At 61.9% G+C, this 16,899-nt stretch overlaps 1 protein-coding gene across 3 annotated transcripts; it reads left to right on the forward strand.

The window, feature by feature from the left end:
* Positions 1–12: 12 nt before the first annotated feature.
* CHST12 (carbohydrate sulfotransferase 12) lies at positions 13–7,088 on the forward strand. Of its 3 annotated transcripts, none has more exons than XM_004617352.2 (3): positions 13–77; positions 4,386–4,510; positions 5,675–7,088. In XM_004617352.2, the coding sequence occupies exon 3, from the start codon at positions 5,744–5,746 to the stop codon at positions 6,992–6,994; it is 1,251 nt and encodes a 416-aa protein (XP_004617409.1). In that variant the 5' UTR covers positions 13–77; positions 4,386–4,510; positions 5,675–5,743; the 3' UTR covers positions 6,995–7,088. The 3 variants fall into 3 exon arrangements, with proteins under 3 accessions (XP_004617409.1, XP_054992506.1, XP_054992505.1); XM_055136531.1 differs by lacking the exon at positions 13–77 and adding an exon at positions 185–381; XM_055136530.1 differs by lacking the exon at positions 13–77 and adding an exon at positions 445–1,916.
* The last annotated feature ends 9,811 nt before the right edge of the window (positions 7,089–16,899 follow it).

Here is a 16,899-nt window from a genome sequence, read left to right on the forward strand (position 1 = left end):
ACCTCGGGTGGGGCGGGGCCTGCGCGGGGCGGGGCGGGGCGTGCCGGGCGGCGGCGCTGGGGCGGCGGCGGAGGGAGGTGAGCGGCGCGCGCGCGTACCCGGACCCTCGCGGCGCTGTGTGCCCTCGGCCCGCCGCGCACCCTTTCTGAGCCGGGGTGTGGGAGGGGAGGGGGCCGGTGCGGGAGCTCCGGGGGTCCCGGGCGGGCGCAGCGCTGCCGGTGGTCGGGGCGTCCCTGCCCGGCCCGCGGGGGCCCGCGCGCCCTGGAACTTTCCAGGCCGGCCGCTCCCCGGCAGGCGAGCCGCATAGGGGCGCGGGTTCCCCTGCTCGTTTGCTGCTGAGTCATGTCTCGGTCCTTTTGAATTCAGGAACTTCTCGAGGGGGTGAGGAGCGGGGTGCGGAGAGCCGCCGGGCGTGGGGCGCGGGGCTCCGGGGCAGCGGGCGGGCACAGCGCATCCCTGGGGTCGGGACGTTCACTGGGAGGTGCCAGTGGTGGCGGGGACAGGACATGCCGGGTGGAGGCCGGCGGGTGGACAGAGGTGAGGAAGCGGGGCCCTCCCTGCGGGGGGGTCTTCGGGCTTGTCTTGCATGCGGCCATCCTGGGTCCAGCCCTGCCGTTATGTGTGTGACCCTGTGTACGAGGCCAGGAGGAAATCCTGAGCACCCCAGGGTGACCACAAAGAAAACACAGACTCCGGGATACAAAGGGGTGCTGTGTCGCCGGCGGTTTGGACTTGGTCCTGACGGGGAGCTGTCCGCCCTCGCCCTGCCCAGCACATGGAGGTTGGGACGGGCTGGGGTGGGGACTGCCAGGCCTGTAGGACCTAGGACAGTGGTCGAGGTTGTGGTCGAGGTTGGACGGGGCTTCCAGCTGGAGGGGTCCACACACGGTTTTGTGGCACTTTGTGGGAAAGGTAAAGAGAGGCTTCTAGAATCTCAGGGCTAGGACGAATGGAGACGTTACTGAAAGGTTGCGTGACTGGGCTTTCTTTGGGCGCCAGGTAGAGCTGATCCTTGGCTGGAGGGCGCCGGGGCGGGGCAGAGCCTCTGTCGGACCTGCCGTGTGTGGATCCGAGGAAGACAATTCTCTCATTCGGGCTCCAGGCACAGGGAGGGTGTGTGGAGGCCACGTTGGCTGTCACCATGTGTCACTGCACAGCTTGTGTGCCTGTCTAAGCTGCCCCTTATGGGCAGCTTTAGACTCTCATCTCTCCTTCCAGTGTTGGTCTTTTGAGGGTGGAGGGCGTTGGGCCATACCCAGCGGTGCTCAGGGGCCACTCTTGGTGGGCTCGGGGGACCCTGTGTGGTGCCGGGGGATTAAACCTGGGTTGGCTGTGTGCAGGGGCAGCTCCCTCCCTGCCTCTGAATTATCAGCCGGGGTCCCTGTTTGTCTCAATCAGTGAGAGTTGATGCATGCTTGGGACCTGTCGCAGGTCGGGGGCCATGCTGGGACCACTGGCACCATGGCTCAGTGCTCCCTGCTGGTGGTGGCAGTTCCTGGGATAGACCAGAGCTGCAGGTGGAGCAGGGAGATGGGGGAGAGTGGCGCCCCCGCCAGCCCTGGTCCTCCAGGAAGAATCTGACTCAAGACCCTCAGCAGGTGACCTCCAGCCTTGTCCCCTGGCATGGGGCAAGGACAGCGACTGACCTGGACCCCTGCCTCCTGAGAGGGCTGCAAGGGTACATGGAGTGCCGGGAGGTGCCTTCCAGCAGGCACCAGAGGGTGGGGTAGAGAAATGCTCGGAAATGCGGCTGCCCAGTCTGTTACCTGCCTAGTGTCTGAGACTGGCCCATCCCCTCTCTCGCCCCGGCAACTCTGAACACGCAGCCCTGCTGGGGGCTGGGGAGAAGCAACAGAAACAAAGAACCCACCGAGCCAAGAGTACCTGGGGGAGCAGCAGGAAGGTCCTTGAGTCGGGTGAGGAGCCCGGAGGAGATGCTGGGTGGGAAGCCGTCCCTGCGTGCCGGTCTGAGCCCCGAGCACAGACCAGATGGAGCTCCTGAGCACTGCCTGGTGTAAATCAAAACTCAAGGCAAAAACAGAACCTTGGGAAGCAGAACAGAGAAGCAAGGGTGGAAAGCAAGAGGAGAAAGGGGTGTGGGCAGCACATGGCCCAGCTCCAGCTCAGCGGCCAAGGGGACATTCTGAACCCGGATACCCTCCCGCTGGAACCTGTGTGTGACCAGAGGCAGGTGGGACGTGCCCGCCGGGGCAGGGGGTGAGGGGGCCACTGTACCGGGTGGCAGCATGGAGGGAGCAAGACTTCTTGGTCCCGGTGGAGAGCTCGGGCTCGAGGATGTGTGTCCAGAATCTCAGGACTCTGGGGCTGTCAGCAGAGGAGGGTCGGGTGCTGGGGGCAGGGGGGTGGCTTCCAGAGCTCCCAGGGGAGCTGTGTGCAGACCCGGGGTGGGGTCCATCCACTTAGATACCCCTGCGCCAGTGGGCAGACATGACCCCACCGGGTAAGGGTCGCAGAGCTAAGCAGCCTAGACAGCTGGACACTCGGTATACACATGTCTGGAGCCAGTAGGGGGGCCCAGGTCTACCCACTGTGCAGACCACGGGAGCCACCCCGTGCAGAGTCCTCCCCTCGGCGGTCAGCGTGCGTGAGACCCGTCAGCCTCAGAAGCTGGTTGTCAGGATGTTCTGCTTCCCTGCCATCTCCAAGTGCCTGGAAATGGCACAGGCCACAGGCCTGGGGCTCTGCGGGGGCCACGTGGCTTGTGAGCAGATCTGCTTGTGTTGTCACGTGTGACAATGTCTTCCATCACCAAGAGGCCCCTGCTGGCCAGCTGGCTCCATGCTTCATTTGTTCCCTGTGGGGGCATCAGTAGTTGTGTCTGTGGCTGACAGAGCAAAGCTGCCGTGAGGGAGGGTGCATGGGTCTCCGTGGACCTCGTCTTGTTCATGGGTCACTTTGCCGTCGTGTCTGAAGGCGCCACCAGGCCCACAGCCATCGCCAGCCTTTCCTGTCTTCTGTGCTTTACATCAGGCAAGTGTCTGTTCTGAGTCCATATTTTTGAGGACCTTTCTACAAAACAAACAAAAGTTCGTTGGGGACTTAGGTTTGATTTGGGCACATACCTGGAGACGCTCAGGCTCACTCCTGGCTGTGTGCTCGGGGAACCCTACACAGTACCAGGGATGCAGCTGCGCTCAGCTGTGTGCTTGGCCTGTCCTTCCCCCCAACTGCTGCCTCTCCAGCCCTGAGTACTGAAGGGGCCCCTGCTGGGATAGCCCACCTGAGCTCGGGCCCCCTGGGGACCGCAGGCTGAATCCCAGAGCTGGGGCCAGAGAAGAGGCCTCTTCTGCTGGGCATCTGGGCAGCCCTGGGAGCCACGGAGTCAGGAGAAGCTGCCCAAAATGCAGACCGCCCCCTTCCCTTCAGCCTGTCTGCAGCCATTCAAATGAAACAAAGTGTTTATTTTGTCATAGAGTTGTAAGATGTCTATGGAAACAATATTACCTGGTGAAGGAAACATTATCACCTAGGAAGGAAAGGTGAATGTCACCCAGGAAGGAAACAGTGTCACCCAAGAACCTGCCTGACAACCTCCTCCATCTTTAGAGCACACATACGCACTTGACTCAGACACATGTGCCTGCACACTCACATACAACGCTCTCACACACATAGGCTTGCACACATGCACAAGTGCTCACAGGCTTTGCACGCATGTGCTTGCATTCACACATACAAACACGTATGCCCCCCCCACATGCTGGCAGGCGTGGTGCTGTGGGGAGGGGGGCTTGGGGATCGATGCCTGGTGCCCGCTGTGGACTCGGAGTGCCTGACACAGGGCCACATGTCCTCTGTCTGCCCCTGCCCCCTCCTGCCTGTCCCTGTCCCCTCCCTCTTGGTCTCTGACTGCTCTCCGCAGCGCCACACCACAGCTCGTCAGAGCTGCAGCCCAGGCGGCTGTGCCCGCTGTCTGTAGCTTGTCTCTGCTCTTCCCCCGGCTTTACTGGCTGCCTTCACTCCTGAGCACCTTTGGCCTTGCAGTGGGCTCGCGCCCCCCGCCCCATGGTTCGGGCTCCCGATTCTCCATCCTGTGGTGATTCTGGCAAGCCCAGGCTCGCCCCCGCCCCCCACCCCTTGCCTTCTCCCTGGCACTTCTTTTTAAATTCTTTTCTTTGTATTTGGGCAGCACCTACTTGTGCTGAAGACTTACCCCTGGCTCTGTGCCCAGGAATCACTTGGGGTACCATGTGGGGGCAGGGATCAGACCGGGGGACATGTCCGTGGACTGCCCAGGGAAGCGAGAGCTCGGCGCCTTCCCCTCCTGTGCTTGGGTAGCAGAGCTGGCTGCGCGGCTTCCTGCACAGAGTGCGTGTCACAGCCTCAGTGGCCCCACGCCTCATCCCACCCGCGTCTGTCCACAGGCGTCATGCTGCACCCCTCCTGCTGCATGTGGCCTCGGACTCGGAGATCAGATGTCCCTCGGTGCTGCCCTGCCGCTGCCCCAGACATGGCCGCATCCCGAGGCGTCGTCTGTAGACCCTGAGTGGTGAGTCTTCACAAGTCCAGAAATGGCTCCTGGACTGGCGGGTGCATTGCTGCCGCTGCGGTGAAGGTGGGACAGGATGGGGCGGGCACTGCCGTTGGGGGGCGCACGTGGGCTGCAAGTCTGCCTGTGTCAGTACCAGCTCGGTCTGTCTTGGTCAGAGCTGCAGCTTCGTGCCTGGGACAGCCAGGGAGAGCCAGACATATCACTGCCGCCACAGCCGTTGGCCTGGGCACAGACCACCTGCGTCAGCCTCAGCCTGCCACAGCGCTCGGTGCAGGACCCTTTCCAGAGTACCCTTCCCCAGGTGGCACCCCCCCCCACTTCCTTGCTCTGCCTGGGGGCTCGGGAGCAGACCCCAACTGCAGCCCAGGGCCCACACTGCATGTGCAACCCTGGTGCCAGGCGTCACAGACCTCTCAGTGACTGGGACAGTTCCTGGGGCACCGTGTTCAGGGGTGGCCACTGGAGACCAAGCTCACCACCTCCCTAAAGCCCTTCCGGCAGCTTCTTTACCTGGAGTGGCCCTGGGTGTGGGCAGGACCACACTCGTCCTGAGCAGGAGAGGTGACTCTAGGAGGCCCGAGTGCCAGAGCAGAGCCGCAGACCTCGGCCTTCCGTGGGGCGGAGCCTGCTGTGGCCTGCGACCTCTGTCCCTCTCAGTTCAGACAGGGGCCCCACATGGCATCTCGTCCCCCGAGAGTGCCTGGAGTGCTCTCCAGGAGGCAGGAGGCAGGGCAGTGTGGATGAAGCCTGGTCGGCCGTGTGCTGGGCAGATGCCTCACTGTGTCCTGTCTCTCCAGCCCCACGCACTCAGCTCTGATCTGCTATCACCAGCCTTGGTCTTTCGGGGCCCCCTCACCCCTGCGTCCCTCTGCACAGGCAGAGATCTGTATTCGGCACCCAGGCTGGCAGCCCTGCTTGTCTCTAGGCTGTGGTAAAGGTCTCTGACATTCTGTCTGCCTCACCTGCCCCTCTGGGCCCATCCCAGACCCATTTGAAAAGCTCCCAGCAACGCGTACGTGTGTGTGTGCGTGCGCATACACGTGAGCATGTGTCTGCATGTGCATTTGTGCATGTGTGTGCGTGTCCGTGCGTGCATGCACTTGAGCCCATCCGGAGAGCCGAGCTGGGCCCGTGGTGCTGACTGGTCTGTGCTGCCCGCAGGTTCCCCCTGGCGTGTCTCTGCATGAAGCTGGACTGAGGGGCTGCAGCGCCCGCCCCCGCCCTGGCAGGATGAGCAAAGCACGGCCCTTGCGCCTGTGGCTGGCCGTGGGGTTTGTGTTCATGGTCCTGCTGATCATCGTGTATTGGGACAACGTGGGCACGGCCCACTTCTACCTGCACGTGGCCATCTCCAGGCCGCACCCGCCGGGGCCGCTCCCCACCCCCAGCCCGGGCCCCCAGAAGGAGCCCCCGGATAGCCGGGACGCGGTCCTCAAGAGGCTCTTCGGTGCTGGCACCGAGCCAGGCGGCCTGCCCAGCGGGAACCCAGAGCCGCGGCCTGCAGCCCCAGGGAGCAACGCCGAGGAGAGTGTGCGGGGCTATGACTGGTCCCCGCACGCCGCCGCCCAGCAGCCCGCTGCCGCCGCTGGGGAGCGGCAGGCCCGGCGCAGGAGCATGCTGCGCGACTTCTGCGCCAACGCCAGCCTGGCCTTCCCTGCCAAGGAGCGCTCCTTCGACGACATCCCCAGCTACGAGCTGAACCACCTCATCGTGGACGACCGCCACGGCGTCATCTACTGCTACGTGCCCAAGGTGGCCTGCACCAACTGGAAGCGCGTCATGATCGTGCTCAGCGGGAGCCCGCTGGACGCCGGCGCGCCCTTCCACGACCCGCTGGCCATCCCGCATGCGCTGGTGCACAACGCCAGCGTGCACCTGACCTTCAGCAAGTTCTGGCGCCGCTACGGGCCCCTGTCGCGCCGCCTCATGAAGCTCCGGCTGCGCACGTACACCAAGTTCCTCTTCGTTCGCGACCCCTTCGTGCGCCTCATCTCCGCCTTCCGCAGCAAGTTCGAGCTGGAGAACGAGGAGTTCTACCGCCGCTTCGCCGTGCCCATGCTTCGCCGCTACTCCAACCACAGCCGCCCGCCCGCCTCCGCGCATGAGGCCTTCAGCGCCGGCCTGCGTGTGTCCTTCGCCAACTTCATCCAGTACCTGCTGGACCCGCACACTGAGCAGCTGGGGCCCTTCAACGAGCACTGGCGGCAGGTGCACCGCCTCTGCCACCCCTGCCAGATCGACTACGACTTCGTGGGCAAGCTGGAGACGCTGGACCAGGACGCGGCACAGCTGCTGCGGCTGCTCAAGGTGGACCAGCGCCTGCGCTTCCCGCCCAGCTACCGCAACCGGACGGCCAGCAGCTGGGAGGAGGGCTGGTTCGCGTCTATCCCGTTGGCCTGGCGGCGGCAGCTGTACCAGCTGTACGAGGCCGACTTTGTTCTCTTCGGCTACCCCAAGCCCGAGAACCTGCTCCGAGACTGAGGCGGCGGGGAGCGGGGGACACTGCCATCATCCCGGGGCCCCTCTGGTCCTGCCCCCCGCCAGGTGGCTTTATTAAAGCTGTTCTGACCACAGGCGGCCAGCCCAGCGCCCGCTCTCCCTGTGTCCCGGGGCCCAGCTCCTGAGGGACCCTCAGAGCGCTGGCTGCTGGAACGAGGAAGGTCTTTGTTGTTTTGTGTTCACAGCAGGGCCTGCTCCTGGCGCTGTGCTCTCAGGGTCACTCCCGGTGTGGCGTGGGGTGCTGGGGGTCCACTGGGGATGCTGTGTCCAGGGCAGGGCCCTCCCGCTGCACTGGCTCCCATTTGTCTCAGGTTCTTTGACACAGCCAAGGAAGCTGGAGCAGAGCAAGGTGCTGGCGGCCCCTCAGGTCAGTCCCGACAGGCCGATGCCCAGACCCCGGCTGCCCTCAGGCCTCGCTGCTGACCACACAGCTCTGACACAGAGCCGCTGGCACAGCTGTGCCCGGTGTGTACCCACAGTGTTACGCAGGATTGCTGCTGAGGCCGCAGCCCAGAGGAGGGGCCTGTCCCCAGCTGTCCCCCGCTGTGGCCCAGGCTCCCGGAGGACAGGCTGCATATGTTCTCCCGGGTGCGTTTCGGGGTTCCTGCTGGCTGGTCCTGCACCTCTGCCCAGGGCTGTCGGGAGGGGCCTGCCTCTGCCTCCTGAGCACCCTCCCTGAGACCCCCGCTCTCCCTGGGTTGGGGTGAGGAGGTGTCTGACGCTGCAGCAGTGATGCTCCTGGGATCCCCATTCTAGAACCTTCTGGGTGGGCCCTGATGTGAGTCTGCTTGGGGTTGGGGGTTGTGCAGTGTGAGATGGTTGTGGGCACCTGACACCAGGCTGTGGAATGTCGGGGGAGAGCCAGGGGCAGGTCCTGCGGACGTGACGTGGGGTGTGCTGGGGGGGACCGCAGCAGTTGAGGATAGCCTGGAGAAAAGTGGCAGGTCCCAGGAGGCTGCAGCATTAAGGGGCCCTTGGGGGGAGGGGGCCCAGGGTGCTTTGGGCCGTGGTGGGCGTGTGGGGGCCAGGAGACGTAGGCCCCCAGACTCAGTTCAGGTCCTCGGGGAATGTGGACTTTGATGGACAAGGACTCCCTGGGAGAGGCTTTGGTTCCAGAATGTTCCCCAAGCACAGCTGGAGGGCCCGTAGCTAGTGGGATTATCCCTGCCGTGGGGTCACTTGGCAGAAAGGGCGCCCCCTGCCTGCCCGGTTCCTGGTGCCTGTGTCTTCCCTTCTCCAGCCCCACAGAGGGTGTTGTCTAAGGGCTCCAGGGGGGCACTGATGGGCCCAGACTCTGGGGGCTCCAGGACAGATGGGACATCCTCAGCCAGAGGGCCTTGGCGTGACAGGCCCCTTTCCAGGGGGGGAACAGGCAGTGAGGCTGGTCCTCTCCCTAAACTCTTGTCACATCCCTTCGGAGTTGGGGTTCCTGGCTGGCTCAGAACCTTGGATTGGCCTCAGGACAGGCTTGGTGGGTGTGAAGCTACTGACTGCTTGTGGCTGCTTGTCAACCACTGTCACACACCCGGTGGGGTCTGCGGGCTCCTGGTGCAGTGCCGGCAGGTCCTGGACTCGGAGACATGGAGTGAGAAGTTGGCAGAGGCCAAGCAGAGAGGAAAAATGGGTCTCAGAAAACGCAGCAGGAACCCCCACCCTGGGTGGGGAGAGCTGGCCAATAGCGAGCTGGCAGCGCCCCCTAGTGGTCCATCTGGGCACGAGTCTCCACGCTCAGCACCCTGCAGTGTCCAACCACACCCCTGACTGCTGTGGCACCCAGACGTGGCTGGTGTGAGAGGCTCAGGGCAGGGCTCCCAGCTCCAGAGCGTGAGGCACAGTCTGGGCCACTCGGCCCTGGGGCTCCTGGTGCCCACAGAGCCTGAGCCCGCCTCCTGGCAGCCAGCACCGGGTAGGGGCCTACTCTTGTGCTGCTCAGGGATCACTTCTGGGACGCCGAGGACCGAGCCCAGGTCAGCTGTGTCCCTTACGCTCTCTGAAGCTGTGTCCTAGCTTTAACCCACTAACCACATGCAAAGGTAAGAGCATTAAGGGGAGTTAATCCCAGTGTAATACTCGACCAGGTAAGCCCAGGCATGGTCACTTCACAGGAGGTCATGCGGGTGTGGACGTTCTCCACGCAGGTCATGCTCCGTCGGAACCCCCGTTTCCAGCCACTGCACCCCCCCACCCTACAGGGGAAGCAGGCTTCGCGTCCTGGGAGCCCAGACTTGTGCTGGCCTCAGTCCTGCCCTGTAGCCCAGGAGTGGGGACTCAGTGACTCCTCTGCCAGTGGGGTCCCCCACCTTGTTTCCCATCAAAGGGCCTCGGATCCATGCAGCTCCCCACACTTCCACCAGGGGGCAGTGTTGGCCAAGGGTTGGCGTGGGCTGGGCAGGACAGGTGCTCGCTCATTCTGGAAATCGACCCCGGCCTCGGGCCTCTGGCAAGCAGCGTCCGGGAGGGGGACAGAAGTGGCCCTGGACACAGGGAGTCAGGGAGCAGAGGCCTGCGGGGTGGCACTTGGGCTTTGTGACCCCATGACAATGTGTGTGTGGGGGGGTGCCCTGAAGCCCCCAGAACGTGACGCTGGTGGTTGCTGATCCCCTGCACATGCCAGTGGGGGCGCACGTGGGGTCCAGCACGTGGGCAGCCCCAGGTCCAGGTCAGCAGTGCTGGCCAGCTGTCGGCCTCACCTCTTCATGTGCTCTTTGTCCTCGATCTCTGGATGTCCCTGGCCCATTCTGCAGCCCCTGTCCCCCTGGCTGCCAAGAGACTGGAGCGTGGGAAAACACTGTACCCCACCGCCATGGCCAAAGGCATGGCAAGACCCTGGTGCCAGCCACTCCTGGGCACCCGCCATGCCTGGCAGCCCAACAATGGCCACTCTGAGCAGGCCCAGGGGACCGTCACCATGGCAAAGGGCTGTAGGACGCCAATGCCTGCCGGGCCCACAGCCCTGGTTCCGGCTTTGTCCTGCAGGCCGGACCTCATCCTGAGTAGGAGGGCTGTGGGGGGGGCCACTGGGCACCGCCAGGAAGGTTGGGCGGAGGTTGGCAGCTGCTTCCTGATGGTTCCGGGGCATCTCAGAAGGGGGCTGGGGCCGCCTGGTGCTTCCACGTTTCACTCCCTCCCTTGCTGCTCGCACGCCTGTCCAAGGGGGTGTCATACGCCTGCCTAAGGGGCCTCCGTAAAGGCTGAGGTGCCTTCGGGGCTCTGCACCCTTTGGTTGTGGGGTTCGCGCATGTCCTCACTGAGAGCACTTTATGCGGGGTTCTGGGGCTGTTTGGGGAAGGTCACTGAGGTGCTTGCACCTGCCTGGCAGGGGGCGCGCTTCCTGGCTGTGGCATATGTGCACTTGTGAGCAGAGTCCCTGCAGCTGCCCCGGGTCTGGTATCTAGGAAGGACGGGGGGTATGGGGCACACGCCCACAGCACCCCGCCAGTGCGCCTCTTCCCGGCCTGTTACCAGTTTCCACACTTGGAGAATCAGAGGCTGCAGTGATGGAACAGAGGGCCAGGCACTGGCCTTGCCTCCCACTGACTTCAGTTTGTTTCCCATAAGGTCCCCTGAGCACCTTCAGAGGTGACCCCGGAGCACAGAGCCAGGAGTAGCCCCAACAACCCCGCACAAGAGTTAGAAAATTGACTTGCTGTAAACTCGCCTTTCCCTGGCTGGAAGGGGTCGAGTCTGGTCGAAGAGAAGCTTGCTTAGCCACAGACTCACCAACCCCTAATGTCAGCCACCTGCCGCCTCCACTGCTGGCTGGCCCACAAGTGCCTGGACCTTCTTAGCCGCCCAGAACCTGGTGCCTGGGATCGAGGTGCTCACGTGCCCCTTCTCCTGGGGGGGGCTTCTGATGCCTCTCCTGGTCCCAGCCACTGCCCGGCCCTGCTCTGCTCCTCGATGCTGCTGAGGGGAGACACTCAGCGGCTCACCCGCTTCCTCTGGGCTCTCGGGCCGCGTGGAGCCTCTCCCCGAGCTGCGAGCTGTGTAGCCCAGACGGCCACTGGCAGGCGGCAGCGAGAGGGGTGCACCGAGACCTGGGAGGAGCCATGCAGCCTGGAGACAGCAGCAGACAGCCGGCCCGTGCCTGACGTCCAGTCAGGGAAGCTGCTCTCCAGCCAGTGAGACCCCAGAACCAGAGTCTGCTGGTCTGGTGGAGCACCTGCCAGTGAGGGGAAACTCAGGGCGGGTGGGGAGGTGTCTCAGGGTGCTGCAGTGTGTGGCAGGTGAGGTTAGTGCTCACACAGGCGGGGATGGATCCGTGTGTGTCCCAGGTGGGACAGAGGTGTGTGCAGAGGTCAGAGCTCACGCAGGCGGGGATGGATCAGTGGGGAGCACTTAGGGTGGCAGGAGGTGTACCTGTGCAGAGAGGTGGGGGCCAGCTGGGGTCAGCAGTGGTGGATAGGGTGGTGTCCTGGGGGCAGGCCCTGTCATCCCAGGCAGTATCCCCATGTGGGTTAACCCCTTCCTGCCTGCCTCTCCCAGCAGACATGGGGTGACAGGGCTGGGCCAGCTGGGCTGGGCGGACATGCAGGAGCCAGGAAGGAAGCCCTGAAGCTGCCTCATTGTCCCTCGGACCTTCTCCCCTGCCCCACACAGCAGTGGCTGGGCCCTCCCCCACTTCCTCCAGCCCCCTGTTCTGACTCTGTGCCTTCCCCAGCCTCAGTTTCCCTATCTCTCAGTCCACGTCTCCTCCCTAAACCCGATGCAGCAGTGACATGCAAACACAGCCACGATGCCGAGTGCTTCTTGGGGAGTCTGCTCCCCAGCTGAGCACTCTAGGTCCCTAGAAGCCTGGTGGTCTGTTTCCTCAGCCACATGTGGGGGCAGCTGCTGGCATCAGAACCAACAGCCTTTTGAGGGGCCACACCGATGGTGCTCAGGGCTTGTTCCTGGCTCTGTGCTCACTCTGTGATCACTTATGGTGGACTCGGGACCACATGGGGTGCCAGGAATCAAGCCCAGATCGGCAAGCACCTTCCCCGCTTTCCTGTCACTTAGCCCCTCCATTTACTTTTCATGTTGACAACTGTATGGGAGGTCAGAGAGATAGTACAGGGGGTTCCCCAAACACCCCCGAGATCCCTGGCACCACTGTGTGTGGCCCAAAATGAACCCAAATAACTGCACCCAAAAGGGCCTTCCCCGCTGGGGGCCAGGGCAGCTCTGGAGCCCTCCAAGATCTTGTTACTTTTCTTCCCGTACCTGGGAACTTTGGTTTCTTTGACTTTTTTCCTTGAGATGACATTGACTTAAAATATTTCAGGGATCTGGGGTGCATAGCGTCGACTTCCACATCTGTCTGCCTGTCACAGCTGCTCCTTTCGGCCCCCTCTGCTCCTGCCTGTGTCACTGTTGGAATCTGATTCCTTTGTTCCGTTGCTGATTCATCCTTTGAGAACACTTGGTTCCTCGGGCTCTATGAGACGGCTCCTACTTGCCTGTCCTAGGCTGTGTAGAAATGAGAGTTCAGCTTTTACCATCTTGTCCATGGCCCGAGGAAGCGTAGCCTGATTTCTGTGTTATCTGATGTCAGTTCTAGTGGCTTTCCAGGGCAAGCGAAGGCTTCACGCCGGGCCCTGATGACAGTCGCAGCATTCTGCTCTTCAGGTCAGAACTGGAGCCCAGGGGCAGGGCACATGCCTGGTCGGTGTCCACGCTGCGTCCTGTCCCCTGAGACCCACAAGGAGTGACTCCAGAGCACAGGACCCAGAGAGAGCTCTGAGCATCGCCGGGTGTGGCTACAGAACAAGCTACTGTCTGATAACCTGGGGCATTGGCACCACTGCACACACGCACCCCCTCCGGGGCAGGTATGGACAGGCCTGTCACCCAAAGCCCTTGGTGGTTCCTCTCAGAGAACTGGGGGCTCAGGGAGGTCCCACAATGGTCCAAACTAGTGACACGTGACCAGGAAAATCATGTGACGACAACACAGCAGGAAGGGGGTTTGCCTGGCATGTGGCCAACCTGGGTTCCATCCCCAACACCCCAGAGGGTCCCCACACACGGCCGGGAGTGATTCCTGAGTGCAGAGCCAGGAGGAGCCCTGAGTGTGGCCAGTGTGGCCAAAAAACAAGAACAAAACAGGGCTGGAGCGATAGCACAGCGGGGAGGGCGTTTGCCTTGCACGCAGCCAACCTGAGTTCGATTCCCAGCATCCCATATGGTCCCCTGAGCACCGCCAGGAGTAATTCCTGAGTGCAGAGCCAGGAGTGACCCCTGTGCATCGCCGGGTGTGATCCAAAAGCAAAAACAAAAACAAAAGAAAACAAGAACAAAATAATAAGGGGCAGGCACTAGGGACCACGGGGACTGTCAGGGCTTTAGCCAGGCCCACGCCCCTGGCCCCCAAGCCCCAGCCCACAGACACAGCCCACAGCCCGTGGCACATGGTACACAGCACACTGCACATGGTACATGGCACACAGTACACGCACACTTAACATGGCACACAGCCACAGCATACATCACATGGCACACGGTACACATCATATAGCACACAGCACACCTCACACGGCACACGGTACACAGGACATCTCACACGGCACATCTCATGGCACATGGCATACAGCACATGGCAAATGGCACACAGCCCTCAGCCTCAGCCCATGTGTGCAGGTCCAGGCATCCCTGGCTTGCATGAAGCAGCTGGTGCCAGACCAGGCCTCTGTGGGGGACACCGACAGTGTCCCCACATGTGCGCCACCTTGAGGGCTCAGATTTTGCACAGCTGCAACCGCCCAGACAGGGAGGGAGGAAGAGCTGGACAGCCAGCTGGGGGTCACCCCGGGCCTCTGCATCAGGAGAGGACAGGACTGCCCAGAAGATGGACCCGCGCCTGCCCTGCGGCCCCGCACAGCCACGCAGCCCGTCTGGGCTGCCATGCTGCAGTGCTGGGGGTGTCTCTGCTAGCCCCGTGCTCAGTGCTCGCCCTGCAACTGGAGACCCCACAGCAAAGCTGTGCTCAGCCGCTTGATTTTCCGAGCCGACACAGGCTGTTCGAGACAGTGCTGGACACTGGCCAGGAACACTGGCCGCATTCGTCCACAGAAGGTCTGCTTTGACACATGACTGTGAGAACCCAAGAAATGCACGAGTGCCTGAGCACCACAGGAGTGAGCCCTGAGCACTGTGGGTGTGATCTCTGAGCACTGTGTGGGGACCCAAAAAGAGAAAGAAAGGAAGAAAGAAAGAATGAAGGAAGGAAAGAAAGAAAAAGATGGGCTGGAGCGATAGCACAGCGGGTAGGGCGTTTCCCTTGAATGCGGCCGACCTGGGTTCGATACCCAGCATCTTATATGGTCTTCCCAGCACTGCCAGGAGTAATTCCTGAGTGTAGTACTAGGAATAATCCCTGTGCATCGCTGGGTGTGACGAAGAAAGAAAGAAAGAAAGAAAGAAAGAAAGAAAGAAAGAAAGAAAGAAAGAAAGAAAGAAAGAAAGAAAGAAAGAAAGAAAGAAAGAAAGGAAGGAAGGAAGGAAGGAAAGAGAGAGAGAGAGAGAGAAAGAAAGAAAGAAAGAAAGAAAGAAAGAAAGAAAGAAAGAAAGAAAGAAAGAAAGAAAGAAAGGAAGGAAGGAATAAAGAAAAAGAAAAGAAAGAAAGGAGGAAGAAAGAAAAAGAGATGCACAAGTGAAGGATAAAACGGAATTGTTTGCTTAATATATTTGGGAGCCGAGGGACCGGAGCGATAGCACAGCGGGTAGGGCGTTTGCCTTGCACGCAGCCGACCCGGGTTCGATCCCCGGCATCCCATATGGTCCCCCAAGCACTGCCAGGAGTAATTCCTGAGTGCAAAGCCAGGAGTAACCCCTGAGCATTGCTGGGTGTGACCCAAAAAGCAAAAAAAAAAAAAAATTTGGGAGCCGAGATTTGAACTGTGTCCAGCTGTACTCAGGGGTCACTCCTGGTGGGGCTTGGGGCGCCCTATGTGGTGTGGGCAGTAGAGCCAGGGCCGGCCACTGTACCGTCTCTCCTTGGACTGTCTCTCTGGCTCCTGGATACTTTATTTCGGACACCCCAGGACATGCTTCGTGCCAGCCTTCTTGCTATGGGCGATGGGTGGGGTGCAGGGGAGAGGTTTTCTCATTGGGGGCAGGGGGGTCAGCTGAGACAGTGTGACCTCTGGGAGGACTGCAGAGGCGCGAGCAGCTGGAGGTGAGAGTGGATGGTTGGGGGTCACTCGAAAGGGAGCTGGGCCATGTGGGAGCCTCGGTGGCCAGGGGGGAGGGGCAGGCAGTGGGGTTTGCCACCTGCCCAGTGCCTGTGTCCCGTGTTCCCACAGCCCGCCCCCAACCCCAGCTGGCCAAGCTGCCTGGGGAAGGCCCAGGGGGGCTGCTGGCTCCCAGAATAACCCGTCACTCACAGCACGTCCAGGATAGCTGTGAGGGACTCAGCTGACCGCAGAGCCCTGGGGAGCTGGGAGTGGACTTGGTTAGGGAGAGTTCAGGGCCTGAGTGATGGACAGGGGCGAAGCACTGGCCTTGCATGCGCTGACCCGGGTTCAATCCCCAGCATCCTGTATGCCCCCCCCACCCCACCAGGAGTGACCCACCGAGTACAGAACCGTGAGTGAGCCTTGAGCATAGAACAGGGAGTCAGCCCCGAGCACAGAACCAGGAGTTAGCTCTGAGCACCACCGGGCATGGCCCAAAAAACAAAAACCAAAGATGATCTAGTGGGTGCCCACCCGTGGGCTGAGCAAAAGCTTCCCTCCCAGACCCCCAGGCACCCCTGTGTTTGACCTGGCCAGGCAGCACTGCGTGGTCCTGGCCCTGGTCGGGCTCATTCTGCTATGAATTTGATTTTTATTTTACTGTTTTAGTTTTTAGGCCACGTTCGGCAGTGCAAAGGGCTGACTCCCAGCTCTGTGCTCAGGGCTGACTCTTGGCTCTGTGCTCAGGAATATTCCCTGCTCTGTGCTCAGGGCTGACTCCCAGCTCTGTGCTCGGGGATGACTCCTAGCTCTGTGCTCAGGGCTGACTCCCAACTCTGTGCTTGGGGATCACTCCCTGCTCTGTGCTTGGGGCTCACTCCTACCTCTGTGCTCAGGGCTCACTCCTGGCTCTGTACTCAGGGCTCCCTCCGCAGTGCTCAGGAGACTGTATGTGGTGCTAGATGTTGGCTGGGCTGACATGTCCAAAGCAGCCCTCCCGGGGCTGGAGCAATAGCACAGCGGATAGGGCATTTGCCTTGCACGCGGCTGACCCGGGTTCGATTCCCAGCATTCCATATGGTCCCCTGAGCACCGCCAGGAGTAATTCCTGAGTGCAGAGCCAGGAGTAACCCCTGTGCATCGCCAGGTGTGACCCAAAAAGCAAAAAAAACAAAAACAAAAACAAACAAACAAAGCAGCCCTCCCTTCTGTGCTGTGTCTTCCGCCCAGAGTCATCCTGTTCCCCTGAGGGGAGAGAGAGGCAGGGCCAGCGAGTCTCCTGAGCACAGGAAGGGGCTCCAGATGCCACACCCCCTTTCCCGCGCCTCCCATATGTGCTGCGAGTCCTCACAGGCTCCTAGCCGGCAGCACAGCAGCACAGCTGGCCCGGTCCACACCTCAGGCAGGCTGCTCAGGGCCTGGTGGGGATCTGGGGGTGCTGTTTCGACTTTGGGTCACCTTCAGCGGTGCTTGGGGCTGCCCCCAACTCTGTGCTGGGGTTATGGGTACGAGGGAAGGGTGGCACTAGTCTGCCCTGCCAGAATCAGCCCAGGGCACCTGTGGCGAGGACCACGCTCCCTCCTCCTGCCCCCTCCCTCACCCTCCTCCTGCCCCTCCTCCCGCCCCTCCCTCTCCCTCCTCCCACCCCCTCTTCTCTCCTTCCTCCTGCCCCCCTCCAGCTGCAGAGAGTGTGACCCAGCCAAGGCGCCCATGGCCTAGGGGAAGGGGAGA

This window comes from Sorex araneus, chromosome 4 (assembly GCF_027595985.1).
Source record: "Sorex araneus isolate mSorAra2 chromosome 4, mSorAra2.pri, whole genome shotgun sequence".
NCBI classification, from domain to species: Eukaryota; Metazoa; Chordata; class Mammalia; order Eulipotyphla; family Soricidae; genus Sorex; species Sorex araneus.

Excerpts from the sequence above, each read along its gene's own strand:
- CHST12 (XM_004617352.2), top strand. The coding sequence starts at position 5,744 with ATGAGCAAAGCACGGCCCTTGCGCCTGTGGCTGGCCGTGGGGTTTGTG.